Source organism: Phallusia mammillata, chromosome 8 (assembly GCF_965637545.1).
Source record: "Phallusia mammillata chromosome 8, kaPhaMamm4.hap1.1, whole genome shotgun sequence".
Lineage (NCBI taxonomy): Eukaryota > Metazoa > Chordata > Ascidiacea > Phlebobranchia > Ascidiidae > Phallusia > Phallusia mammillata.
In genome coordinates this window covers 11,413,814-11,440,998 of record NC_137259.1, presented here as the reverse complement: position 1 = coordinate 11,440,998, position 27,185 = coordinate 11,413,814, and the positions used below count along the sequence as shown (strand labels likewise).

Here is a 27,185-nt window from a genome sequence, read left to right as displayed (position 1 = left end):
GCGACATACAAAACAAATAGAAACCCAGCCAGCCATTGAACTAAAAACGTTATACTGCCGCGAGTGTTGAAGACTGGCGGCGAATTGGATGATTAATACATTCTGTGAATCGATATCCATATCGGTGGAGCTGTTAACACCGTACCTCTCGCGACATCCAAAAGTGCCTAATTTTCGACAAGTGGCGCAGAGAGCATTTTTTACATTTAAAACGTTATATCTTTAAAAACGCCTACGGTTAGGGTTATTAGGGTCGGGATAAGGTATTATCATTCAAAATTCAATAAAACTAACCCAAAAAATTAGTTACTAATGTACAAATTTTAGAAACTTATTTCCCAAATCCACCCCTCTTCAGCCGCTAAATAAAAAATTTAGCTCTTTACGCTCTCTTGTGAAAGTGAATGTCTCTGAGTGTTAATAGCTCTACCATCCATATCATGTCACAAACACAACTATAAATAGAACATAGCAACTCGCTTCACAATTTTTTGTTGTTTATTTCGTTTATTGTCGTACGCGCCAATACACAAACATGCCAAAGATACTGGTTTGTCATCACATTAAGCACGGTATTTTTGAAAAATATTTTACACCTGACCATTTTTTTTAAAAAAAACGTTGACAATGTGAAATCATAGATCATTCTGTGATGAAATGAATAATTATGGACAGGTTTCTCTGCAAAATGATGTTCTTATCTAGGAATGATAGTAATCAATAAATAGTATCAGAAATGTTTTCCAAACACTTGCCAAGTGGTGAACGCAACTTTGTGTTCGCAAGAATTGTAGGTTCTAATTCTGTCGCAGTCGCTTGCGCTTCCTTGAGCAAGTAGCTTGCACAGAATTGCTCCGACACAGTGGAATGATGGCTTGGACCAAATTGTGGTAACCAGCTTCTTAAAAAAAAAATGGAAAATGATTAACGGTGATATAATACTATATGGATTGTGGAGACAACATACTGCATATTTAAAGATTGGTTCCGCCTGATGCTTCTTGCAGATTTCAACAGGAAAGCATGGAAAAAAAGTGGTGTGGTAGACAGTATTTTCGTGTTTACGTTAAGCGCGATAGAATTTAAAATTAAATGATGTGTTAAGAACTGCTACTAGTATAGTAGCCTATAGGTTATTTCTTATTAAAACAAAATATTAAAACAGCATTCATTCAGCGTGTGGAGATTGCTCATATACTACAGTGGTTAATTGAGATGTATGCAATTTGTTTCGCTTCAAAGTCAACATCTTACATCAGGTACTTAAAACTCAGTACACACAAAATGAGTTTTTTTTTCATCACAATCAAATTTGCCCTAACTATGTTTCAGGTGTTGTAGGTTTCACAAAGTAGGCTAATGTAAACGCGTCGGCTTTTAATATAAAATTGACCGACTCTTTGGCAGTGTTGGCAAAACGTAGCTAAGCGACGACAAAAATTTAATAGAACTATGCTAAACTTGAAAGTGAAATTTAGTGTTTGTTACAGGATCTTTCCAGCAAGTAGTAGGCATCTTTTTGTCGACGATCACTGATTATTATAAAATTATCTGTAAGAGTAGAATAATTGACGAAGCAACAGTGCTTCCAAATCAAAATCAGTCACCAAATATTTGTCTAGCGATATTTATTTCACCCAAAATGGTATCTTCAGTCGTTCAATTTGAATAAGAACTAGCCTACACTCTGTACAAGGCACTTATGGGCTGCTAGACTTTTTTCCCGAAACTACGTCTAACGATGTTTAACCTTTTTTTATAAGGGACTAATGTTACTTATTTACCTCTCCAGGTTTTCCGCGACTCGAAACTTCGCCTAAGAATATACGGACTTGCATTGTATGATTGTTGGTGCCTCCGTTAGGTGTCAAACACTGCCAAGGCGACAGAAACAAGTATAAAAAAGATTAGTATATTTCGTAACGTAATTTTGTTTGTTGCCTCGAAATACATGTTATCTTTAACCCAACATTGACTTATACAATTTGACATCTGATAAAGGAGATACCAAGCAACACTAGACAGACCTATCAAAAGTCTAAATGCCTGCGAAATGTCAGCGAATATGTGGTTGCTTCATTGTTTTTAAGCTTTAATTCTAAGTAAAGGCCCAGCTCAGTAATTTTGTGCAACAGTCTCCGAATTCTTTCACTTGCATTTCTATTGCCATATTTTCAAACTTATCGTTCGTGCATTGCAGCTATAGCTATATATGACGTCTAATTATGCTGATTCAGGACAATACTAGGCTTTATCACATTTATTTCCGCTTATGCGAATAGCAAGAAATGTATAGGTTTCACACACCCATACACATACCTTGACAGAGACATAAACCATGTCCACTGTTCGCTAATACTCAGAAAGTCAAAACAGACATAGATTATACGATGAACAGAGTGATTTAGGTCTAAAACGTTTCTACCTAAAAGCGGAACGATGTACGACGCCACAGACGAAAACACCAACACTACCGCAAGGAAAGCATAAATTTCCTGGTCTTGCGAATCCTGAATGGATTCCATATTTCTTCAACATCCCCATGTTGTTCTTTCTTTTCTTCTCGTGGCTTGGAGTTGGTTAGGGGAGAAGAAATAAGGATCGGACCAGCAGAAATCATCTTTTTTCTTCCTGTAGTGACCCCGCGGCGACGACGGCGACGGCGACGTTTGGATCCACTACACCAGTGGTTCTCAAACTTTTTTTTGTTGCGACGCCTCTGGAAAAGTTTTCTGGACTTGCGACGCACCAGCAAATAAAAGTTAATGAGGAAACTTATCAATAAACAGTTTATTTAAATCCTTTAAACAGCACTTAGAGAACAAATTTAGCCTAACTGTTTTTCGACAAAGTTACTCAACACTTTCAGTGCACCCGGCAATTACCTGCGGCCTTTTGTTGATTGTTTTAATTATTGCGCACAATTGCATTGTCTTGTCTGCTGCAAGGCCTTAACAGCATCAATAACGAATTATAATGAAAGTAATGTTTCAACTTACGCACAATATGACTGATGCACAAAAATGTACTGCTAAAACTCATGCACAATAATTACTTCAAACTTTTCTGACAATTATACGTTATAACTACCTCAAGCCTTTGCTAGAAAAGTCGCCTTTGTTACATTGTTAAGAAACAAGACTCCGTTCACATAATCAAGTTTAATGCCCGCCAAGCGTCGCCCCAGACACGCGCCTATCACGCACTTGCTGCTTGTACTGTTTGGTCTCGACGTACATTAACGGACAGCCGCATTTTTGATCAAAAACATTTGAGGTAAATTTACGTCAATCCGCACTCTACACAAAAAGTATTTGGACGTAGATATACGTCACCTGCACTGAAACCTCATTTTTATGAAATAAACTGAGTTCAGCCACGAAACGGAAATATTCTGCGACGCCCTTGGAAAATTGAAACGACGCACCAGGGCGTCGCGACGCACAGTTTGAGAACCACTGCACTACACTGTTGCGAAAAATATCGTTACGTCAAAAAAAAAAAAAAAAACGACTTACATGTTTTATATCAGTTGGACCTCATAGGTCGAAAAAGTGTGCACTATTCTCCAGCTTACCTATTATGTAGTATTGACTTCATGCTTTATATGTTTTAATATAGCCTATTAGTTTACTTGTAGACTCTGAACGGCCGACCTGCAAGGCTGAGCCTCACAAAGGGGTTTGTCACGTTGAAACACGCCCCGCCCTTTCCCACACAAATCACACTTCCCGAATCACGTGTAATAATCCACAGCGACAACAGCGGCAACAACCACAACGTCGTACACAATCAGGAACGGGCAGAAACAGGGTTGAGAACGAAACGGGAACGGTTTTCTAAACAAGAAAACGAAACACATTGACATATGCCAACGCACAAAAATGCCAATGACTAACTTACCAACTATTTTGCGACACAGGTCAACTGGTACAGTACACGTATCAACAGTTGCAAGACGATGAAACAATCGCTGCAAGCACTATAGGAAAATTCAGCATGCCATAAGTCACACATAAAGCCATGAATTAATTTAGGTCACAAATCGACTTAAACACTCACCGACAATCACGGTAAACAGCCTTCACTTGAAGATTAATTAGTCAGTCGGCACAATATTTAATTTAGCCTTATTCGTCTCTAAAAATGCAACACAAACGAATTTACTTAATGCAGTAATAAATCACCTTACTCGACCACGTTGTACAGTAAAATGAACTAATCATTGCAACATACAGACAAAGGCCTTCTAATTTTACTGTTACGCACATGGCGATTGTAACGTCATAGCCGGGGAATATTGAGACAAATTAATCATGCGTAACTGAACGTGGAGATGTAACATTACTTAAAGCATAAATATGAAGTTAAACAAAATTGGATAAGCTTAATATAAAAAACATTTGTCTAAAATATTGTAACCAGATTGTAACCAATGATTAAGAATCGGCAGCTCATGTACCAACATCTGTAAAGGCATACTGTTCAAAAATGTACTATATTTCACCCTTGTGGACATCGTTAGTCTCTTGTAAAAAATCTACTTGAATCAGTGGTGGTCAACATAGGATGCCTGCTATGGGACAAAAAGATACCGTGCAAAATTATAATCGTCAGATTTTTACCACTGTTTTATGTTTGTGATGTAACATTCATCCGTCAGAGTGTTATGCTGCAAGATAATCCTAAAATTCTGTAAAGCATGACTCTACCTCTTCTGGGCACATTCCAGCGCAGTGTACGAACAAGTCTTGTTCAGTGACGTTTGTCAAAACAAAGGAACGACATTTGAACATTCCATAGACTGGCTGGTTATTTCTTACAACCACAATTGCATTGGCAGGATCATACGGGTTTGTTGCAGGACAGCTAGAAACAAACGCGAGGAAATGCACTGAGAAAAATCATTTTCAAGTTTATGGCATTCAGGTGCCTTCCCCTTTAAGAAATATCAGTTGAAATATTAAGCTCTCAGCTTACAAACTAGAGATAAGAATTGGTAATTTTTATGCAGTAATTTAACCGTTAAAAATTAGTACCTGGCTGTAATAATGGGATATGGGAGTGGAAGTTGGGTTCATTTCCTTTGTAGCCCAGCACGATATCATCTGGGAATACATCACACGGTAATGAGTCAACAAAATAAAATAAAAATTTGAAATGTTTCATTTATTTTTTAAAGGCATACAAGATTGCATGGTTTTCTGTTGTGCAAAAAATACAAGATAAAGGTAAATTGAAGAACTCACATCGACTTGGAAATTGTCGGCAGAGAGTGAGGAACATCAGTAAGCTTTACTTTGGCGTAGACATAATCAGGATTAATAACTTTATCACCGTCGTTAAGTGGATCTGCCAACGAATCATCGTACCTAATCATACCTGAAATTCTCCTTCTGCTGGGTCCATGTCAAATCCAATTTTTCTGCATAACACGTTTAAATACCATGTTGCGATACAACAAAAAACGGTCCCATTTTGTAGCAGCTACATGTATAGTTTAATTCCATTTGAAAAATGCATATTTTTTACCTGATCTCTGGCTCGATTTCAGGTGATCTGACGGTAATATTGTCTTCAAACTCACAAGTAAAGTTGACACAGAAGATCATAAAGCGTTGAACGGGAACCGATGGGTCAAGGTATTTTTGGTTCCGTATGATGTATGTTAGTTGCCGACAAATGTTATTGATTTTAACGATAAAATCACAATTACTTACTGACGCTATCGGAACACATTGTAAACTATTTTTTACGATGGTCTTGATCCAAAGAATAGTTTTGGTGTCGCACACACTACTTCACGAAAGTATTTGTTTACATTTAACGCCTGAAAAAAATTAAATATATTTATAACACCAACCTCTGGTCACGTTCGCTGTAAAAAATGAGGCAGATCCTGATGGTATACGGTCACTAGTATAGATCATTTGCACTTTGCTTCCTTCAACATTGAGAGTTGAGTGAATATTAAGATCTCTCCCGTAGTGGCCATATGAGAATGGGTATTTGACTTTGTCTGTAGCATCTTTAGGATGGTTTATCTATTCTATACCACGTAGATCAAATTTTGTGTGTATACTTTGTCTTAGGAATATAAGAAATTGCCACATTAAGTGTATAGGTGTATGAAAGATTAATTTTGAATCTTAAATAAATGAGAATTTTTTGCAACGCATTTTTATCAAACTTGATCATAGGCACAAAATAACACCACTTGCGTGGAGTTTGTCCCCGGCTGACAGTCCCGTAGAGAAATTACTAAATGTAAAATTACAAGGGCTGGGGCCGTCAAACGTCAAAATACGAAATGCTCCGTCCGGCAATGGGGGTCCAAGTGTGATTGAAGAAAAGTCCTCATTGAGCGCACCACCACAATCATCGTATTCCACTGCAAACACGTCGAGAATCCGTAAAAACTAAACCATCAACAACATGAACAAATTTGTATTTATGTACGAAAACGGTTCAAAACCAGTAAGCAAATAGCAAAATATAAGGTACATTCGGTAACAAAACAAATGTGTGGCAGAAATCTCGACTGCAAACATCCACTGGGCATGACGTTTAGCCTTTTTGACTTAAAGTGTGTTTTTCAACCTCGAAAACTTTTCCCAAAAATGCATTGCACATTTACATCTTTTTGAAAAGATTTAGGTTTGCAGTAAATGCAAAACTAAATTAAAAATCTAATGCAAAAAATGGCTTCAATTCTGATTTTTATGATAAAATAAGTGCAAGGAATCGTGAACGATTATTTATAGCAGCGGTTCTCAAACTGGGGTCCGCAATCCTTTTGAGGCAATTTTGGGGGGACCGCGAAGCGGTTGAAGTAATTCTATAATCTTATTTAGCGTCAGTTTGTGCCACTGAATAATTTTAAATCAAATAAGAATTGAAAATCCACAGTCTCTATTGCTAAACAATACATAGCCTTTATTGAATGACATTTAACAAAAATGCGATTGTTCGCGCACAATCGCAAATTGCTTTTTGTCTTGTTTGTGATGTCACAAGCTGTCTTTGGATCATTATCATGCGCAATTTTACATAACTAGGTAAAATCCTGTTTTAACTTTTGTTTTTCTGAAAAATACATTCCAGTTAAAGGACCGCGAGCCCTCGAAATAATGGCAAAGGAACCGTTTTGAAAAAATAATGAAAAAGTTTGAGAACCACTGATTTATAGCATTGTAAGGTATTTTTGGTCTGGACCAGAAGGTTGGGGTCTACCGATTTGAACATCAGAAATAGTTGAAAACAGCTGCGCTAACTAGGTTGACGCACCAAAAAACAATTACTGCTTGAGCGGACACCACCGGTCGCAAACACTTGTTGGGTAAAATTATCCAACAGCGATCCGGTCGCATCTATTCCATCGTAAACCTGTGTAAACCATGTTTTTTTGTTTCAGACAGCTTTTCTGTGAACCAATTTAAGCCATACACTGTTTTATGGACCGGACTTAAATATAATAGCAAAGGTTTTATGCACGACTTTTTTACGACTCAACAGCCAAAATTAATTCAATACACCAAAGATTGGCATGGTTTTGTATAAATAAGTTGTTGAAACAGGTTACTACAATCCATGCTGTGTCCTTAAAAGTCCAACAATGCAAGGCTTTTGCGCAAATCGATGTAAAACCGTCACGCACAGGAAGAGATTGTCGACCTTGCCTATACTACTAGTTCAAAACGTTGCCCTATGATACAAACAAAAACTTTATGTGTTCCCTTTAAGGAAGCCGCCCCATTAATACCTGGATAATATTAACAGCGAAAGATCTTCCATCTTACAAAAAAGTGTGTCAAATTTGTGAAAGTTCTCACCTCACAATGACTGTCGGAAATGACACCACGGCGATCAAACACATAAGGTGACGCAGGTTTCGAACTAGTAATTATCACCGAAGTCATGGGACAATCAGCATCTATTGAAGTAGTCCCGTTATCGCTGAGAATAGGGTCAAGATTGCCACACAAGCCTTGAACTGAAAAAAAAAAAACATTATAATTATTTGGAGTGAATTTTATTCCTTTCTTACTATAAAGTTAAGCTTACCTCATCTGTGTTTCGCGAGGACTGCATATACAACAATCAAATACATTTAGTAATGTTAAAAGCATTTTAAATACAGGCTTAAAGTTTCACCAAAGATGATACAGCCGTTCACTCACAGGCCCCTAAAACTCGAACTTTTGAAAACAGCTGTAATTACTAAAGTACATTATCCGAAGTTTCATACTTTGCCGGTTACTGTCCAAGGCCAGCTATCTAATAATTTGTCCTTGAGAATTTTAAAATAGTCGCATCATTTTTATACCATAGTTATATCCAATTTGCATCCCACAACTGTGTATATATACTATAGTAAATTGATAAATAGGATATGAAATATATAAGATGTAAACATGTAGGAAAGCCAGCTTTCTAGTTTTAATTAAAGCCGTTTGATTACATCGAATTGGAGCAATGCTACTTAAATATTTGATTTGGGAAAACACCGAATGTTTATTACTCGATACCAAAACTTTGTAACACATCGATCTACTATAAACCAAGAGAGTGATTCATTTGCAATGCGTATACATTTTTGGCATTTTGTTGGTGTGTTTTATAAGCATTTTTTATCACCGCTTATTTTCGCAAGCGGCCCGCTTCCCTTTTTATGCGGCCCGCTTCACAATTTTGTTAAAGTATACAAAATAGGATCTAATCTAAAGAATAAAATTTTGATATACAGGTATAGTTCCTTGAATGACTTCTACATTATCGCTGATTTATATTTAATATCTCCCTTTTCAACATTATGACGTCAAACTTTCATGAACAAAATGACACACATTCAACCACGCGTCCTATATATTTGTGACGTAACAGCCACTCGATTGTCTCTCCTTGCAGTAACAATTTATTTGCCATGTGGTGTTAGTTTTAAATTGATTTTAGAGCTAGCTAGCTTACTGTACAAATTGTTGGATTCTTATGTTGTTATTTCAAATTTATTCTGGAAAATAAAGAAAGATCGGTGATGAAGCTAGTGTGTTCCAAAAAGAATGGACAAACTCTTATTTTTTATGGAAATGAGTGATAAACCTGTATGCCTTGTTTGTTGCAAATGTAGCTGCAAATAAAAATATGATCAGGAGCGTTAAAATATCAAGCCATTTGAGTGCTTTGGGTATTTGATACGGAATTAACAAAAAATGGCCCGCCCGAAATGTTGTGCAATTCATGCGGCCCGCAGTACTAAGTTGGTTCCCCACCCCTGGCCTAAAACAAACCGTTTTAATCTGATTTACATGTAAGATAAAAAGAGGAAACATTATAATGAATCATCATCATAAAAACAACAATGCAAATTCCATAAAGATCAACCTGCTTTCCTATAAGTGGGTCTGAAATTGGAGACGAGTGCAAGCGTTTCTTGCACAAAAAGCTCGAAAATGTGTAAACGTGGGCACGTTTTTCGAGGATGTTCATGCCAAAATGTGCACACATGTTCACATCCACTCTTCTGCGCACATTGTGCTATTGTTTACTACAGGCGCTGTTGTTACATTGGGACCACGACCGATTTTTTAAAAACAAAACTGGACCTTAATTACGTTTAAAAAGTTCAATGTGCGCATAAGCGTGGATGTGAACATGTGTGCGCATTTTAAACAAAACTGGACCTTATAATTACGCTAAACTTAGTGGGTGAAGTCAAGTCTGTTTTAATAAAATGTAAAAATACGTTTGATTGTAATCAGATTTGCAGGATTACTTCTCATGTTTCGCAATAAAACTAGGTGTCACAAACAATACTAAACATCGACAAGATTGTGACACACACACACACACACACACACACACACACACACACACACACACACACACACACACACACACACACACACACACACACACACACACACACACACACACACACACACACACACACACACACACACACACACACACACACACACACACACACACACACAGTGCTCTGTGCACTATATGAAGAACATTCCACCTGTCAAACGATCTGACATCAAAAAGATTGTTATAAAAAATCTCTAAAGGCATGTTCACTTGCAATGAACTTTCCTACTGGTTAGCCTCTATATACGGGGTTTTTCAACAGAGCTTTTCATCGCTTTGCTTACCGCTAACTGGCATATTATATAATACATGTAGGTATACACAGTGCTAGCGGGAAGTGTAATGGCTATACAGCCGCTGCGCTAAGAACTCCAAACGAGACGAAGGAATCCGTTACAGTTCCTTAAGAAACACGTTTTTCTCGGAAATTATGGCTTTGTCCACTAAGAGCTACATTTTTTGCCAACATTGTTACTTCATCCATTTGTCATTCTTGAACAGTATTGTAACAACACCAAGGACATCGAATAAACATTTGGTTATCGAGCCAAGTTGTTGCTCTGTTATTGTGTGTGACTAGGTATTATTGGTCTTGATTTTAAGGAAACCAATCTTTGCTAAAAGCAGGGGTGTCCAACCTTTTTGGCCAAAGGGCCACATGCGGTTTACGAATGATTGCGCGGGCCACTTAAGTGTTACTGGCTAACTGCTAATTTAGAATCTTAGAAATAGCTGTCTTATAATTTCTAATTAAAATCCTCACACCGAACTTCTAATTTTAGATATGTGAATTATCCTCGTTTACAAGTACAAGAACAATAAACAAAGATATACTAAAGTCTACAAAGTTTTTCCCACACGTCGACATTTCGATGTGAAGTTTGGCCCTGTTTTTCTCTGACAAGTTTGGCAATATTCGGTGAGATGGACGATGCAGTAATGTAAAGCGAGTTTTCCATATGGCTGTCAGAAAGTATTGATCTTACAGGGGATTTAAAGTCACATGTCAGCCTTTCTTGGAAAGTCCTGTTAGCGTTACTTGCTTTTTGTTTCCTGTTTGGCATAATCTATATCACTGCAGAGTGCGGAAGATGTTTTACTGCTAAATGCGTTTTGCGCGAGTCTCTGATATCAAATGTACCTCAATGAACCAAGAAACATTACTGACTGACTCTTGAAGCACGAGTCAGATTGTGACGTAACAATGTAGAAATTGTGATGCGTAACAATGCGCATTGTGACGCAATAAAAGTAACTTGAACAGTTGTGTATTACTACTCCATTAATAAAGAAATAAGGCAAACAATAAATGTCAATTTTTCGGAATGAAAGTTTGTCATAAATTACGTAGGCGATTAAGTTGCCGATATGGGTAATTTCAAAAAATACCACGCAGGCCACTCAGAACCTTCTTGTGGGCCACATATGGCCCGCGGGCCACGGGTTGGACACCCCTGGCTAAAAGCATTGAAACAGTTGCGATTTTCGATGTAGCGTACAAGTTGATCAACTTTATTAGATTAGAATTATTTTCGGGGTTCGGATTGCGTTTCGGTTCGGGTAAAAAAAATGCGGTTCGAACCAGTTAAAATTCCATTTTGTTTAACATTACTTACACGCACGTATTAAACTCCTAAAGAATTTTGGCTGTGTAGGCCTATTGCGAGATACATTATAATTCGTCGTTTTTTTAATTCTCTGCAGCTATTCTCACATATTCTTTACTACATTGTTTAAATTTTAAAATAAATAACTTTGTAGTGGCAATTGCAAAAAGTAATAGCATACAGGCTGCATTTTTTCCGGTTCCGGTTTAGGTTCAACGCCAAACAAAGGGTTCAACTCCGGTTCGCGTTTGATATCGTAATTTACGGTGTGGGTTCGGTTCGGTATCGATGAATTATACCGCCCAAACCGGTTCGCGGGTTCGGGTTAAGTTTTGGTCCGACTGGTTCTGTAAAATGCCCAATTACAAGGCGTCGCTTAAAGTGTCGTAATAAAGTATGAGACATTGCAGTACCTTAGTTATGGACAACTTAGCCGAAAGGTCCCGCGCGCCTGACCCGCATACAGACTTAAAAACCTTGATCGAGGTTCGACCTCGGAAGGGTCCAGGGTTCGAATCAGTGCCGGATTAAGGGTCTGCTGGCCTGTAGGCACATTTCATAAGTGGCCCGAAAATCAGGGTTGCCAACTAAAAAATTAGAATTATGTTGCCAAATCATTGTCACAGTGTTGTCAAATCATTGTCACAAAGATCGTTGTTGCAACTATAACACAGGGTACCGTGCAAAAACCTGGTCATGTGAACTTTGCGCGTTTTTGCGATTGAATCCAGTGGCCTGGATTTTTGACTGGCCTGTAGGCACGTGCCTACTTTGCCTAATGGTTAATCCAGCACTGGTTCGAATCCAGTGGAAAAACTAAAAAATACCAAATTAGTCGCGCGCAACTCTAAAGCAAGATTCACACCAGACGCGGTTGGCGGATAGCGACGCGTTTTTGCGTTCGACGGCAAGCGACGGGGTATTCACACCAGACAGCGACTTGCCGTGACGGCGTGATTTTCTCGGTTGAAACGGCTGACGGCAAAGTTAAATCGGATTTAACTTTTCCGTCAGCCGCGCTAGACTGCTGGATGAAAAACTCGGTATTCGGCGGTGCTCGACTTGTTTAAGATACATTTCTGCTTGATTTAGGTCTTTTTGTTTGTAGGTAGGTTGTTTTATCGTTTTTACCAAGAAAATAAGAATGAAGTACTGATAGTATTGGTACAAATTGTCTTGTTTTAATTGTTTTTTGTCTGTTTTTAGTAAATTAGTTTGAAATGGTCGTTTAAACAGTTTGAAATTAAATACTGAACACAAACATACTAAAATTTTCTTACCAGTGGTTTAAAGAACTTCTATTCACAGCTTTTTGTTTAGTCTTGGGTTTTTTTCGAAATGATTTTGTAATTATCTAATCACTACTTTGCAAAAAGAAAAGTACAAGAGAGGTGCTGCTGTTGAAATCTTACCAGGATGGAATCACTATTCATATGAGCCTATGCGTAGGTGAGTTTTGGTATAAGTTCTAAATGTATTGCTCCTTTAACAACTATGATTTGTTGCAGAAGTGTAGGAACTTTTACTAATCTACATGTCTATGACTGATTCAGCAACTCCAGTGCACCTGTTCAATAAACTTCATGGCAAGAAAAGAAAATGTTATATATGAATTTCCAGGTTGGTATACTTGAATAAAAATGTAGTTTCTGCCGATCAACTGTTCCATATATATATTTCCATAGAGTTCAAGATATGAATTTGTGACATGTTTGTCAGACTTGGAAAGCAAATTCCCAATAAAAACCTCATCCAACATCACAGATCAAATTGATGAAGTTACAAACTTCAGAAAAGTATGCCACAAGCCAAAGAATACAAGTTTTTTTCTCGCATTTGACAACATTTAGCATCATTGTAATTGTGCAGCAATGTGCAAATTTAATGTAAATGCATCTTTTTACATTTAAGCTTTTTTGTATGTTGTTATATGATTGTTTTCTTTGCGTTTCTGCAATCTTGTGTTTTCTAAAATGTGTTCATTTATGTTATTGCTATTAGCCTATATTACCAACTTTGAAACATAAAGTGTCTGTAAAACAGGAAAGTGTGTTTCAACAGCAATGACAGAAGTAAACTTAATCCAATGTTGCTGTTGTAATTGTTTTTGGAAACATTTTACCGTGGAATGATGATCAACATTATATTTTGTCACAAAACAAACTAAACGGAATTTTGTAGCAACTTTCTTAAGACGTAGAAACACTCAATATGTCAAGCACATTGACCCAGTTTTCTTAGCAAAAAAAGTCGTCGACGGCAACCGCACTGCCGGTGTGAAGGGCCAACGTCGCGTCAAACGTTACGCGCAAAATCCGCCAACAACCGCCGGCGCTGACATCGCTAGCCGCCACCGTCAACCGCGTCTGGTGTGCAGAGCCCTTTAGACACGCAATCTACTACTAAAACGTACACAAAAGCTAAAAAGCTAAAGGAATATGGGCAGGGTTGCCATCAACATGGACCAAAAAAAAAAAAAAAATAAGGACAAAATAAGGACAACCGAAAAACTAAATTTTCATACGAAACAATTAAACGTTTTCGAATCACTCTTTGCATTTATACGAACCATATTTTTTTGCCAGGACAATCTCTGCCGTCTTTTGGAAAAACCTAGTAACCGACATATTTTTCAAAATGCGTTTTTTAGTGGATTGGTTACTTAATGTTGGCTAGTTTTCTGTGTTAAAATTTGGAATTTGAAAGATATCTAGTTGTCGATATATTTACAGTTAAAAAAACCTAGTAAGTGAAACACAACGCTAAAAGTATTTGGCAAAACCTAGTATTGCTGTTTGACCAATCATGACGGTCGAGTTCGTCACGTGACAACTTTTTTCTGACAGCTGCTTGTTGTCGCCTTGTTTACTTATCTATTGGCATTGTGATTTAGTTTTGTTTGCTATTAAGTAAATACCGGTATTTTAAGTTTGTTTAGCTGTAACTATACTATCCAGTTTCAGTGTTTGTTTAATATGGCTACCACAAGAGGAAAACTAATCTTGGCCCTTAAAAAAAACAAAGAATGAAGCTCCAGTTTCCAGTAAGTTTGGATTAATAAACTTGCTTGCCAGGTTACACTTCTGAAGGCATTAAGGTAGAAATTTAAGTTGAGATTAGAAACACATTGTTAATGACCAAGAGAATAAAAGTTTGAAATATTATAGTTCATGTAAGTACACTTTGATTTCAGCACTATAACCAGGGTTGCCATACCGTCCTTATTTCTAAGATTTGTCCTTATTTTGAAGGTCTGTGTCTTAGAAAAGTTCATTGTCCTTATTTCTAAGAAATGTCCTTATTTTTTACTTGAGTCCTTATTTTGTTTTAGTTTCAATAATTACTAGCCATATCCCTGTTACAAGTAAAATTAAACCTAAACCTGAGCTGTTGTGAGACGCACGAAGTATTTTCTACAAACAAGGAGTAGCTGCAAAATATTGTTTTTGGCCCAAACATTGCACATGATGTGTCATGGCCCATAAAAATGCAGAGATTTGTTCAAAAACGTTGGTTTCGTTTCGTATGACAATTAAATTTTTCGGTTGTCCTTTTTTTGGTTTCAAGTCAATGGCAACCCTGACTATAACCATAAGCAAAAAATAACACATAGATTTGGCTCAGAAACAGATTAAGAAACAGGTTATTGTGCTGAAATTAAAACCGCAAGTGTGGATGATATTAATCATAACGTGAGTAGTTGTTGTCATTTGTAGTCTTATCTGACATGACAACTGAGCATCATTCAACTCATCAAATGATCAGGATTCAAAACTATTTCAGCTCCAAAATGACAGTTTTTGGTTAGGAAGAATTGTGCCACTGGACCAAAATTCAGACAGTTTAACCAAAGAAAATCCATATGTTACAATTTCATCTAAGCTTGAAAGTTTACATGCTGAACCTATTACAGGTATTTTTCTTTCACGCTTGAAACCTTGCATGATGTTAATTTATGTTGTTAAAAGTTAATGATGATTTTTAGCTTATAAAATATAAATGTTCACAAACAGATAAACATAATCATTTAGGTTTGCTTATCTCAAAGTTAACCATTCCAATGTTTTATTAATATTGATAAGTTTTCATGTCTAAAAATATTATAAAAACTGCTGGTCGCAGGACTTTGCTGGAAGAAGGAAATTCATGAAGGGCACTATTCATAAAACTGCAATGTTGGAGCAAAGATATCCTGCCATTTGCTGCATGAACTGCCTGGTTGCTGTGGTGCCAAGCTCACAGTTTACAAAGTGTTTTATATGAACAAATTTGGGAATAAAAACTGATTGTTTATCACTGAATATACTAAATGGTGCAAATCTGGATTGATAGTGTTTTTTACCATTCTTTTTGACTAGTTTTGTATATATATGACAATTTAATAATAAAAAAAGAATATTGACAAAACTTTTTTGAGGCAAACAAGCCTTTTTTCCAAAATTACTGAAAGCTGCATGGAGCTTTATTCTTTTTTTCTTTCTTTAAAAGGTCCAAGATTAGCTTTCCTTGTGTGGTAGCCATACTAAACAAACAATGAAACTAGATTTTGTAGTTTAACAAACTATATTTACCAGTTTTGTGACAACATGCTGTTATAAGAAAAAATGACAAGTATATAGTAAATCTGTAAATAAAATATACATAAAAAAGCTACCTTTCTAGATGTTCATGTTTTTAGTTGTCATGTAAAAACATTTTTTTGGGTGTCATTCAATTGATGGTTAAACTGCTTGATGTTTTCATGTTAGACTTTTGTAGCATGGTAAGTTAACCACATCAAGAACTCACAAAAGTTTATGACATGTTTTGTAAAAGTATCTTTGCCATGTGCTTGTGTTGTTGTTAAACAAATATACTTTTCATTGGTCTTCAGCACTAGCATGTTGCTATTGCTAATAAAAGGTTTTTGACTGAACATTTGTACTCCAGTATTCTTCAAACAGCTTGAAAAATGGTGACTTAAATGTAATAACAAAGTTTATGAAAAAAATAAAAAGCTTCTGTTTGATTTGTGAGGGCGATAAAGCAAAAAAATCCATGTATTGTTCTGAGCCTAGACTTTTCCAAATTTTATTTTAGTTAGTTTTGCATTTCTTATCCGGTAAAACGTAGTATATCGTTTTTTCATGGATAATAAACAAACTAACAATATGTCGTGAGCCGTAGGTATGCCAAAAATTTTTTACTGTAACATGTTTGTGAAAAACACCAAACAGGTAGACAAAAAAATTATTTTTGGATGCTAACCAACATCAAACGCGTTTTGTGCTTTTTCTCGAAATCTTGAAAATTGCAGTTATTAGGTTTTACCAAACGACGGCAGATCTGTTCCAGCAACTCCTTGTTCGTACAAATATTTCGTGCATCTCAAGACAGCTCAGGTCTAGATTTACTTTTCGCTGTAGCAGGGATTTGACTGTCATTTCACTAAGTTTGTTTCTTGTAATTATTGAAAATAAGACAAAATAAGGACTCTGGTCAAAAACAAGGACATTTCTTGGAAATCAGGACAATAAATTTTATCAAGACATTGCCCTTCAAAATAAAGACAAATCTTAGAAATACGGACGGTATGGTTATAGGCTATAGGCCTATTGAGTTCGGCGTGAGGGTATGCAATTACAATGACATCATGACAAAACCTTAAATACCTCTTTCAATGCGAATATTCTTACAAGCCTTAACATGTGATACCACAATGCGGTACCACCCTGACTAAGATCGCATGGTCTATACGCTTAGCACCTATTTAGTCCGCTAAGGCCCTGCTTAGCCCTTGTTTAAACCCCTAAGCCAGGGGTGTCCAACCTTTTTGGCCAAAGGGCCACATACGGTTTACGAATGATTGCGCGGGCCACTTGAGTGTTTACTGCTAATTTGTAATCTTAAAATGGCCGTCCACATGTCCACTTTTCTTAGTATATTCTGTTAGCGTTACTTGCTTTTCGTTTCTTATTTGGCATATTATATATCACTGCAGAGTGCGTAAGATATTTTACTGCTAATGCGTTTTGCGCGAGTGTTTGATATCAGATGTACAACAATGAAGCAAGAAATATTGACTGACTCTTGAAGCAAGAGTAAGATTATGACGTAACAATGCAGAAATTGTGATGCGTAACAATGTGCATTGTGATGCAATAAAAGTAACTTGAACAGTTGTGTATTACTCTGTTAACAAAGAAATAAAGCAAAACAATAAATGCCAATCCTCGGAATGTAAGATCGCCATAAATTGGGCAGGCGTTAAAGTTCATAATATAAGTCATTTCGAAAAATACCGCGCGGGCCACGGGTTGGACACCCCTGCCCTAAGCCGACACTTAGCGCCTTATCAGGGACTAAGCGAGCGCTTAGCGGGTTAGGTTAGGCGGGCTAAACGAGCTAGTACGGGGTAAGTAGGCGACGTTTGCTAAGCGAGCGTCCAGTTTTAAACGTTACCGCCCTGGCGGGAGACGGGTTTGGGAACGAAAACTGCACATATTGCACACGGCGGTTGACATGTTGCACATAACATACATATGTGCACAATGTTCACCGGGTGGCGTATTTGCGCGACGACCTCTGTTGACCAAAGTATATGTAAACAGCTGTTGACCGGCGAGGATCCCAGCATCCCACGCGTATTTTGAAAAAGCCCCGTCGCTACTGGTCGAACTGCGTAGTGGTTTGTTTTCGTGCGGCATTGCTTCACAAGAACTTTTTCATGCACTAGCCGGGGGGTGCACGCTTTTGACGCGTCGCCCGACCCTTGCCCGAAGCAAACCACAAAAGTGCGAGTGCAACTTGGGCGTTTTCCTGCGTTCGCTGGTTTTTGACTTAACCGACTTTCTGCACTGCACCTTTGTTTTGGCAATTATGAAGCGGTAAGTGTTACAAATTTCCAATGGTGATGCATTAACGTAATAAACAAATAATAATACCATTAATGATTTCAGAAAATATCAAAAGATGAATGCAAGGAAAAAAATAGAGGCAGAAGCTTCTGCTTCAGCTAATGTAAGTGAGACTCAAGCGTGATGTGTAGCTTGTAATGTTATTGTTTGTTTGAACTTGAACAAAAACATTTTATTGCAGCAAAAACAGCGAAGAACAAAACGCAAAACAGAAACAGGTATACTATATATATAATATAAATATGGAAGCATTTTCTATTCTGGCAGAGGTTTGCTGATTTATTATGGGCTCCATGCCATCTTTTAAGGTCAAGAAAGAGTGCTCTGAACTTTTTAATATTTTTGTAATTTTATCTGCTTTAAGCATTGGACCTGATTATCTGTTAGAATGTAGGCTCAGCTGTTAGGTAGGGTTTGTAAGCCTGTCAAATGACCATATTCTATTTCACCAGTTTAATTATACTCTGTTTTAAAGTTAAGTATTGTAAATTTTTCGGGCTAATTTACTGATTCTGATATGGGATAAAATATTTCAAGTAGAAAAGTATAGGGCATAATTTTGTACCAATTGGAATTTATTTCGTTCATCTGAAATGAATTCAGCAAAAATGATTTTGTGGCATGCTCGCAGCATGCAATTTATATATTTTTTATTAAGATTAGGCTGATAAAAGGTTTTTATGCTTTTAGCTTACGGCAGTAATACCAAACTCCAGTGAATTGCACGTCAATTAATATCATAATTTAATCCAGTGACCCTCATGTCAGTTAATCTCAGAACTCTGCTAATTTTTAGTTTTTGCGTTTTTAGTTTTTATTAAATAGGTACTATTGTAAATTGACAATGTTTTGCAGACATTAAACCACCTAAACGCAGAAAAGTAACACAACAGAAGGATATGAACAAAGTAAATTCTGCCTTAAAATGTATGTATATGAGTGAATTTTATTAAGTGCAACAGACGCAAAATACCATTTATATTAATTCAGGTTGTTTGCAAGAGCAAGAATTGCTTAAACAGGCTGCAAAGAAACACTGTGAAATGAGAAAAAAAAGCTTTTTGCCATTGTATTTAAAGTTTGCTGCATTGAGGGGAAATAAGAGACAACTTTATCAAGATTACAACTGCTTGCCAACTAGATTTAAAAATGGCATTGTTTCATCACCAACTGATGCACAATTAATTTACGGTTTACCAAAATGTACCAAAGGCAAAGTTTCTATTGATATAACAGAAATTTTTGGTGCTGCCAATAATATTGCTGAAACACAAGCAGCCAAGTTGCCAGATTCTATGCAACAGGAATATTTGCTCAGAAACAAAAATTCTGTCACTTTTGTTGGTCAAACAGGCATTGGAAAAACAACACTTTGCAAATTTATTACAACCAAAATTTTAAGTCTGGGATTTAAGGATCTTTTGGACATTAAGTGGCTGTTTTACATTGTAATTCAGGATGTGGATTTTCAAACAGAAACAACTTTGGTTGATTTTCTTCTGTCCAATTCTTGTTCAGGACTATGCAAACACCATAAAATTAGCAACCATGTATCTCAAAGAATTTTAAAATCAATATTGCAAAGTAGTAATATCGTGATTATACTGGATGGCTTAGATAGACTTGAGTTTCCATCTGATACACCAACTTTTGAGGACAAGAACTTATCTGAACAATTTAAACCAGTACAGTTTGTGCAAGGTATCATCAGAGGAACACTTCTTTCAAATGCAATAAAAATACTTACCACAACCCAAAAGCATTTGAAAATTGTGGGCCATGAATATTTTCCTATGTTTGCCATTGAAGTACTAGGATGGGATGAGTCATCACAAGAACAAGCCTGTGTTAAACTGTGTGGAAGATCAAAAGGAAAAATTAGTAATTTTATTTCTGAACATCCTAATATTTCTGCGTACTGCTGTAATCCTGCCCAAGGTATTGTGATCTACTCTGCCCTTTTCAATGCTTTTGCAGCAGGTGATGAAATGCTGCTAAGTTCAATTCACCAAATATATTTGTATTGCCTTTGCACAAGCCTACACACAACCTCCAAACAAAGCAGGCTTGATGTCGAACAGCTTGCATTGTTGACTTGGAACAATGGCAATTTGAAAACAGTTGACAGTGAAGTTTTGAAAAGCTTGGAAAACTTGTGTACAAAGAAAGGGCAAATTAATGTCCACTTGCTTAATGGAACAAATCCAGTGCGTTTTAGCAGTTTCCTCTGGCAGCATTTGTTCTCAGCTTTTTACCTTTTGTTTGTGATGCCATTACCTGTATTCAAACATAAACTGCAATATCTAATGCTTCAGAAGTGGCAGGAAATTACCAAGTTTACATTTGCATTGTGTAATGAACAATTAGTTGATTTACTTTCCAAAATTGCCTCAACAACTCTGGACAAACATAAATGGGATTGCAGAAAAGATTTGCTTCATAATCATTTTTGCAAACAAGTCAGAACACTTACCTCAAAACATCGCAATTCAATGTTAAAAATGCTGGCTTGCTTTTATGAAATTAATGATGATAATTTTCTTCAAGAGTTTTTCAAGTTTTTCCCAGAAAGTGTGGTTGTATGTGGTTCTTTTGCTTCTTGGAATGTCAGACATATAGAAAAAGTATTGAGTTTGTCGAATAAAAATCACTCCCTTCACATATTACCTTCAGCAAAATTTCTGGGGAAAAGCTTCAAACTTTTGTTGAAAACCTTAAAATCCTACACAATACAGGTATTGCATAACACTGCATCTATTATGTACATATTAAAAAAAAAAAAAAACTTGTTTAATAATATAAACTTTTTGTGGTCGTAGCATCCTTGAAAACATGTTGTTATTAATTTCTAAGCCACACTTAAAACAACCCCTGGTTGTCTAAAGGGATTGGATTATTTTGCCAGCACCATGTTTACAGATGTATATATAAGTGTTTTTGGAAACACCCAACTATGTGCTGGCTAAAACTTAACGTTTTACCTCAGAAAGTCTGAATAACTAACTTTTTAGATATTTCATCTTCAAAAGAACTTATCTGATGATGAATTGACTGTTTTTCTTGATAATCCCCCTTGTCCAGTTGACAAACTTGCAATATCTCTCCCATTTCCAGAGAGCTTCTTAGAGAAGATTCTTAAGGTTAGTTAACTAGGATGTTCCTTGTATGATAGTTGGTGTTTTTTTTACGATTGAACTCGGATTTACAACATAAAAGTATGGCTGCCAGAACATTTTCTAAAGTACAGGTGCACGTCAACATAAATTTGTATCTGTAAATTTTGAGTAAATGTAAAATTTGGTTATGTTATTCCAAATCTGCTGGACAGAAGCAGTTGTTATTATAAAGTTAGAGATAAAAGTTTTGATCTTTAAGAAACTACCGGTGACACAAGGTGATGATTAAAACTTTTTGAGCAAGTGCAATGATTTTATTCAGAATTTGTTTGGTAATTATTTGTTCGTAATTCAAGTCTAGACAGTTTGATTTTGATTATTTTGTTTAATCCTTTTCAAAAAATAAATATAACAATGGATTTTTTATGGAAGTTGTAATATAAATTTTTTTTTATAAGTTGTCACCATTAGTTGGGCGATAGTAGTGTAAATGTTTGCCTATTATGTAAATCAATAAAATTGCCGTTTTTTAGTTACTACCCAAACATGAATTTATTGACAACATGCATTATGTGCTCCTTGGATTTTGTGTGGAGTCAACCAAGTGCATTACACACAAGTTCTACTGTTTATATCTTATTGTTTGCAGATGGGCACCTTCAACTGTGTTGATTTATCTGAAAGTTGCATCAGAAGTTCCACCATCTCTATTGTGGCTGGTTATGTGTTTACTCCCGTCAAACTGCTCTTACCAAAAGTTGTAGTTACATATTGTAAACATCCAGCATTGACACCAGTTGATGTGTCCAAAGTGTGCAAGGTATTGTGCATATGAACAGAAAAAAATCTTGCTTTTTATTAAACATTTGGTGATAACAATATTATTGCAATAGGAAAAATGGAATAATGTTAAACCATCAGATAGAAAATCCATTGAAGAAGCCATTTTGACGGCTCTCGTTGAGGTAACAAATAATCCACTCTATTCTGTATTATATGGGCTAAAAGTCACACTCTACATAAATTTGTTATAGGTTCGTGCACCTGCAAAGCAACTTTGTCCAGTAGGAAATGTTGCAACTTGCGCTCTATCGCTTGTTCTTCATCAAGTTCCCATTTTGGTACTTGAAGTTGATGAATCTGCCCCATTTGCTATTCAACAAATATCTGCAGCAGTAAAACAACTTCCATATAAGGTTGGTGAATTTTTTTTGCATGATGTCATATGTTAAGATTCCACCTTAAACAATAAAATGAACTGTATGTGTTAAGTTGGAGCACTTAAAGTATGATAGCAACAAATTAAATGGAAAATGTGCTGATGCGATTTCTGAGTGTATATGCAATGCTCATGCTCTGTCCCTTTTTGACTGTCATCTTGACCCCAAGTCCATTGCAACAGTTGTTCTGGGTGTTTCCAAGAATGACCATGTGGTAAGTGTAAACATTTTTATTTCTTGTCTTTCATGGGTAATGAAATCTAGTCAATGAATTCCTTTTTTTTCAAACAAGATTTCAAATTTTGTGCCATACTATTTGCTCTTTGCTTTACTTTTTTTCTATGCAGTTAGTCCACTTCCTTTTGCTCATGACTTTCTATGTGCAGAAACAAACTAGGTTATAAAAAGGTGTCAAACATGGGATGCAATGTTAAATAATGTAGTGAATTATGCCCTTTTTCGACGAGCTAAAAGTATATGTGCAATACACATCTATGCCAATCCAATTTTCTAATTTTTAACCTTGGAAGATTTATTTGTTTTTGTAGTTGGAGTCTCTTATCTTGGATCATAATGTACTCGATGAGGAGGCATGTGCTGCTGTAGCTACAGCATTGTCAAGGATCAAAGTTCTCTCATTGCAGTTTTGTCGCATAACACCTGTAGGCATGAAGCATATTTCAACAGCAATCTGTGAACTGCCTACGCCCGTGAGTTTTTACTTTGTATCAAAGCAAAAGGCTCTGATTGGGCTCTGCAAGGAAAAGTGGTGCACATTTGTTATGTGCATTGTTTCTCCAATTTTCATCCTATTTCGGGCACATGAGAATGGATCTAAATTATTAAAATTTAAGAGTTGGTGCAACCAACATGCTTCAAAAATGTTTTTAAAGTCTTGTTCTTTCTTCCCTTTCCCGGACATTTGTTTGCTTCTGGTTAAAAGTTACATATGTGTCAAAAAAGATTTTAAACAACTCCAAGATGCGATAAAAAAGGGAGTGATTAACAGGTTTATTGTGTTGTGGCACATTGCAAAGCATATGATATCAAGACATCTGCTTTGTACATTGAATACACTGAAACACTGAAACTGTTGTCTTTTCGCTTCGACAAATTAGCAGTATTTGCTCAAAACACATGTTGCAATCTGACATATTGCTTTCATTCAGGGATGCATCATCAGAATTTAGGTCTAACTTTGACCCTATGTACTATTTCTGTTTAGAAAATAACAAACAAACGATTTACAATTAAAAAAAGCCTAAAAGCAAAAATTGATCATTGAAGCAAATGTACATTCTAACCCTTACTAGATTTTGATTCCTAACATTTTCATAATTCTGATTCTTATTCCATATAAAACCCACAACTCCCTGTAATTGTGACACAGCAACACTGCAACCTAGTTTTTTTATGTAGGTAGCAAATATATATTCAAGGATTTGTTGTATATAGTATGTATGTTAAAACATTGTAAGTAGGACATGGTGTATGTAAAATAGAAATACACAGAAAAAAAAAATTTAGCACAACACTACACATCTTACAACTTTTATATGCAGTAAATATGGCACATGCCATTTACATTTGAATTTTCAACAACATTGTTTATCACATTTGTAGATACAATCATTTACACTGGGGTGGAACACATTCCCCGATGAAATGGCTGATGACATTGGATGCTGTATGGGTAACATTTGCTGCCTATCACTTCGTGGATGTGGAGTGTCTCCAGATGCCATGCAGAAAATTGCGTCATATATTGCTTGCCTCAAAACCCCAGTAAGCAGTGTTAAATTTGAATAAAACTGTAGTCTGATAAAAATTGAAATGAAATGTGTTTGTTGGGTTGCTGACTGGTAACAGTTCAACTGTAAGACCCAAAATTGTGACATATTGTATGTTTGTTTTTCATGTTAGGAAACCGTTTGCACTTTAAACAACTGTCTTCAAAATGACTTCATTCATTCATTTTTGTCTTTTTATCATTAGAACCACTATTCTTCAGTTAACATACATACTAGATAGGCATGTGAAGTAGTATAACATAGCATTAAATTTAACATTTTGCCAAAAAGCCAATTTTGTAGTTTAACCCAGTCCTGTTTTTGTTTCATTTATTTTTTGTAAATGTTTGTTGTCGATGCTTTTTTAACAGACTGTTGACCAGTTGAAATGTCTGGAGAAACTCTTACATAAAAATACATTTTAATCTTATTTGTACGATTTTAAAATTCTGACAAGAAACAGACTAGCCAGTATATTTGTAAAAAGAACCTGCTGTAGGAAAAAACCCATTTGTGTTTTGTCATTCCCTTGTCTCGTTCTTGTCAGAAAGGCTGACACATACTTTTTAATTAAAACACCAGTCTAGGTAAGATTTAAATGTTGTTTTAACACAAAAAGTAAAATAAAGTATAAATGTAGATGTCGGCTTTGGACATTACCAGAATTCCGGTGAATGAAGCAGTTGCTGAGAGCTTGACCAATTGCTTGCATAATATTAAAAAACTTACTGTCTCTGAATCACACATTTGGCGTGGAAAAGAAATCCTTGACAAAAAGCTTGAGAACATGTCAGAACCGGTAGGTGGTTAGTATCCTCTGAAAGTATGCTAAAATTAATTTTGCAGGTAAAAGCATGTTTTAATTGGGAATGATTTACAGTGTTTTTACTTTTATATTTCAGAAACCGCAATTGAAGTATCAATGTTACTGAATCAAAGGGTTGTATATGTTTATGTCATGAGAAAACAAACTACTCTGCTACCTGCACTACTAACTTTGCTGATAATTTCATTTTGATCTATGTATAGTTTTTATTGTGCAGCTCTTAACTTTTGCAATTGATTTGCATTTTGTGCCATCACCCTTCCTTTGCCTGATAAATTGCATGTTCTTTTAAAACTTACTAGCGACTATTAATAATCATTTTATCAACCATATTTTTGTGATTACTGCTTATGAAGCAACATAATGCAACTGCCAATTTACCCTAAAACCTCAACAAAAATAATGGATTTGTGTGACAACCTTTTTTTGCAAATTTTTGAAGCTATTTCGTTACATCATTTAACTACAGTATTACAAATCTATTGTATAGTTTGTGCCTATGTAGGCTAGTTTACAAGAAGTTGAAGGATGTGTAAAAACGGATCAGAGTTTGCGTTTTACATCGTTTTTAAGTAAGCAGATGGTGATAAGTCAGCAGTTGAGAACTTTGTCACATTCGAACCTACGCATCACTAGAGGCGAACAGTAAAAAGAACTTTGTACAGTGGTTGTAGCAATAAAGAACCTTGTACATAAAGTGGTTTTAAGTACAATACAAATTATCCTCCAATTGCCCTATCTGTCACCACAAGCGCTAAAAAAAGTAAAGCGAGTTGGTTGTCTCGTTTCGCGAACCACATGCGCGGCGTTTTACCTTGAGCACTTTGCGCCGCGTCTAGCTGCGTGCGTTTAAACTTTTTATTGATAGCTGCACCGTATCAAAGTTTGATGTTCATTAACGATTAGCGGTTAGAGACCGAAAGAACTATCATAAACCAGTATGTTGGGGGATCGGCCTTGTACGCTTTTGTTTTTTACGACAGTTCCGTCGAATCGGGCTGCGTATTTTGGCAAAAGTTTGATTTTGAGTAGAGTAAGTTAGGATGATTTTTGGTCAGTCAAGGCTTTATTGCTATTTGTCGGTGGTGTTTTTGTTGTTGCAAAACTGAGGGCAGACAATGTAATGTTGGAAAAAAGAAGTGCTGAAAGTTTAGGGTTCTAATCCCAGCTTGATTTATGGAACGGAAATATTGCTTTATAATCCATTCTGTAGAACATAATAAGTTAGGTTTGGTTGCTGACTACAAAAGTTTTTTGAGCAAACATAATCACAAAGAAGCGATTGAAGAGTAATTTTTGTCTCTAAACACATTATCAATGATATTAAACACTATGTAGATCATATTTGTTTACCACAAACTTGTGTAGAAAAATTGGAATTGTGTAATGTTAAAAACCCTGCAAACTGTTAACTTTGAGTTAAAAAACTGTTATGGCACTTTCATAATCTTTTACTTCCATTTTGTGACTTAATTTTTTTTTAAAACGTCCTAGTCACATTAAGTCTTTCTAATCACATAAAAATTTTGCAGCAAATAAATGTACAGATGTAGAAAAACAAATTCAACCGATAACTGTTACAAAAGATCAGCTAAGCAAACAGTTATTCCTACACCTAAATGTTATCACAACATTTTTTGAGAGACAGTGTGATTAATTTTGGTTAAATTGGGGTTAAATTTGAACATCAATTTTGGCCTATATAATTTTAAAACATTTTTGGGGCCTTGTGTCATGAACAACATGCCAAGACAAAATATCCAATAACACTATCTACTTGAAAATATTTTTTGAACGCAGTGGCCACTGGTTACATACAGTAAACAAGCTAATATTTGCTCACTCGAACGCACAGTC

At 36.0% G+C, this 27,185-nt stretch overlaps 1 protein-coding gene and 3 long non-coding RNA genes across 17 annotated transcripts; 3 read left to right on the top strand and 1 right to left on the bottom strand.

The window, feature by feature from the left end:
• Positions 1–484: 484 nt before the first annotated feature.
• Positions 485–7,756, bottom strand: LOC145205159 (uncharacterized). 4 transcript variants are annotated; one of them, XR_013853608.1, is made up of 6 exons: positions 5,250–7,756; positions 5,040–5,108; positions 4,063–4,869; positions 3,904–3,982; positions 1,785–3,839; positions 485–901 (listed from the first exon to the last, which is right to left on the bottom strand). It is a non-coding gene; the product is annotated as an uncharacterized LOC145205159 (long non-coding RNA). The 4 variants fall into 4 exon arrangements; XR_013853609.1 differs by having other exon boundaries at positions 1,785–3,982; positions 4,063–4,573; positions 4,713–4,869; XR_013853607.1 differs by having other exon boundaries at positions 1,785–3,982; positions 5,250–5,425; positions 5,533–7,756.
• Positions 7,757–12,325: 4,569 nt separating this feature from the next.
• LOC145203758 (uncharacterized) lies at positions 12,326–13,862 on the top strand. 2 transcript variants are annotated; one of them, XR_013853391.1, is made up of 4 exons: positions 12,326–12,588; positions 12,857–12,929; positions 12,989–13,100; positions 13,166–13,862. It is a non-coding gene; the product is annotated as an uncharacterized LOC145203758 (long non-coding RNA). The 2 variants fall into 2 exon arrangements; XR_013853390.1 differs by lacking the exon at positions 12,326–12,588 and having other exon boundaries at positions 12,615–12,929.
• A 281-nt stretch (positions 13,863–14,143) lies between these two features.
• On the top strand, positions 14,144–16,395 carry LOC145203757 (uncharacterized). Of its 10 annotated transcripts, none has more exons than XR_013853384.1 (3): positions 14,144–14,523; positions 15,181–15,393; positions 15,603–16,395. It is a non-coding gene; the product is annotated as an uncharacterized LOC145203757 (long non-coding RNA). The 10 variants fall into 10 exon arrangements; XR_013853388.1 differs by having other exon boundaries at positions 14,144–14,577; positions 15,264–15,393; XR_013853385.1 differs by having other exon boundaries at positions 14,144–14,577; positions 15,197–15,393.
• A 1,637-nt stretch (positions 16,396–18,032) lies between these two features.
• Positions 18,033–25,817, top strand: LOC145203755 (uncharacterized). Its single transcript, XM_080076056.1, has 14 exons — positions 18,033–18,346; positions 18,419–18,479; positions 18,558–18,594; positions 19,232–19,303; positions 19,367–21,111; positions 21,388–21,516; positions 22,142–22,312; positions 22,386–22,457; positions 22,527–22,688; positions 22,765–22,926; positions 23,261–23,422; positions 24,336–24,497; positions 25,143–25,301; positions 25,405–25,817. The coding sequence occupies exons 1-14, from the start codon at positions 18,339–18,341 to the stop codon at positions 25,432–25,434; spliced, it is 3,132 nt and encodes a 1,043-aa protein (XP_079932182.1). The 5' UTR covers positions 18,033–18,338; the 3' UTR covers positions 25,435–25,817.
• Positions 25,818–27,185: the final 1,368 nt, after the last annotated feature.

Excerpts from the sequence above, each read along its gene's own strand:
- LOC145203755 (XM_080076056.1), top strand. Across the intron at positions 21,517-22,141 it reads TCTTAGAGAAGATTCTTAAG|ATGGGCACCTTCAACTGTGT; the intron begins GTTAGTTAACTA and ends TATTGTTTGCAG. Across the intron at positions 22,313-22,385 it reads ATGTGTCCAAAGTGTGCAAG|GAAAAATGGAATAATGTTAA; the intron begins GTATTGTGCATA and ends TTATTGCAATAG.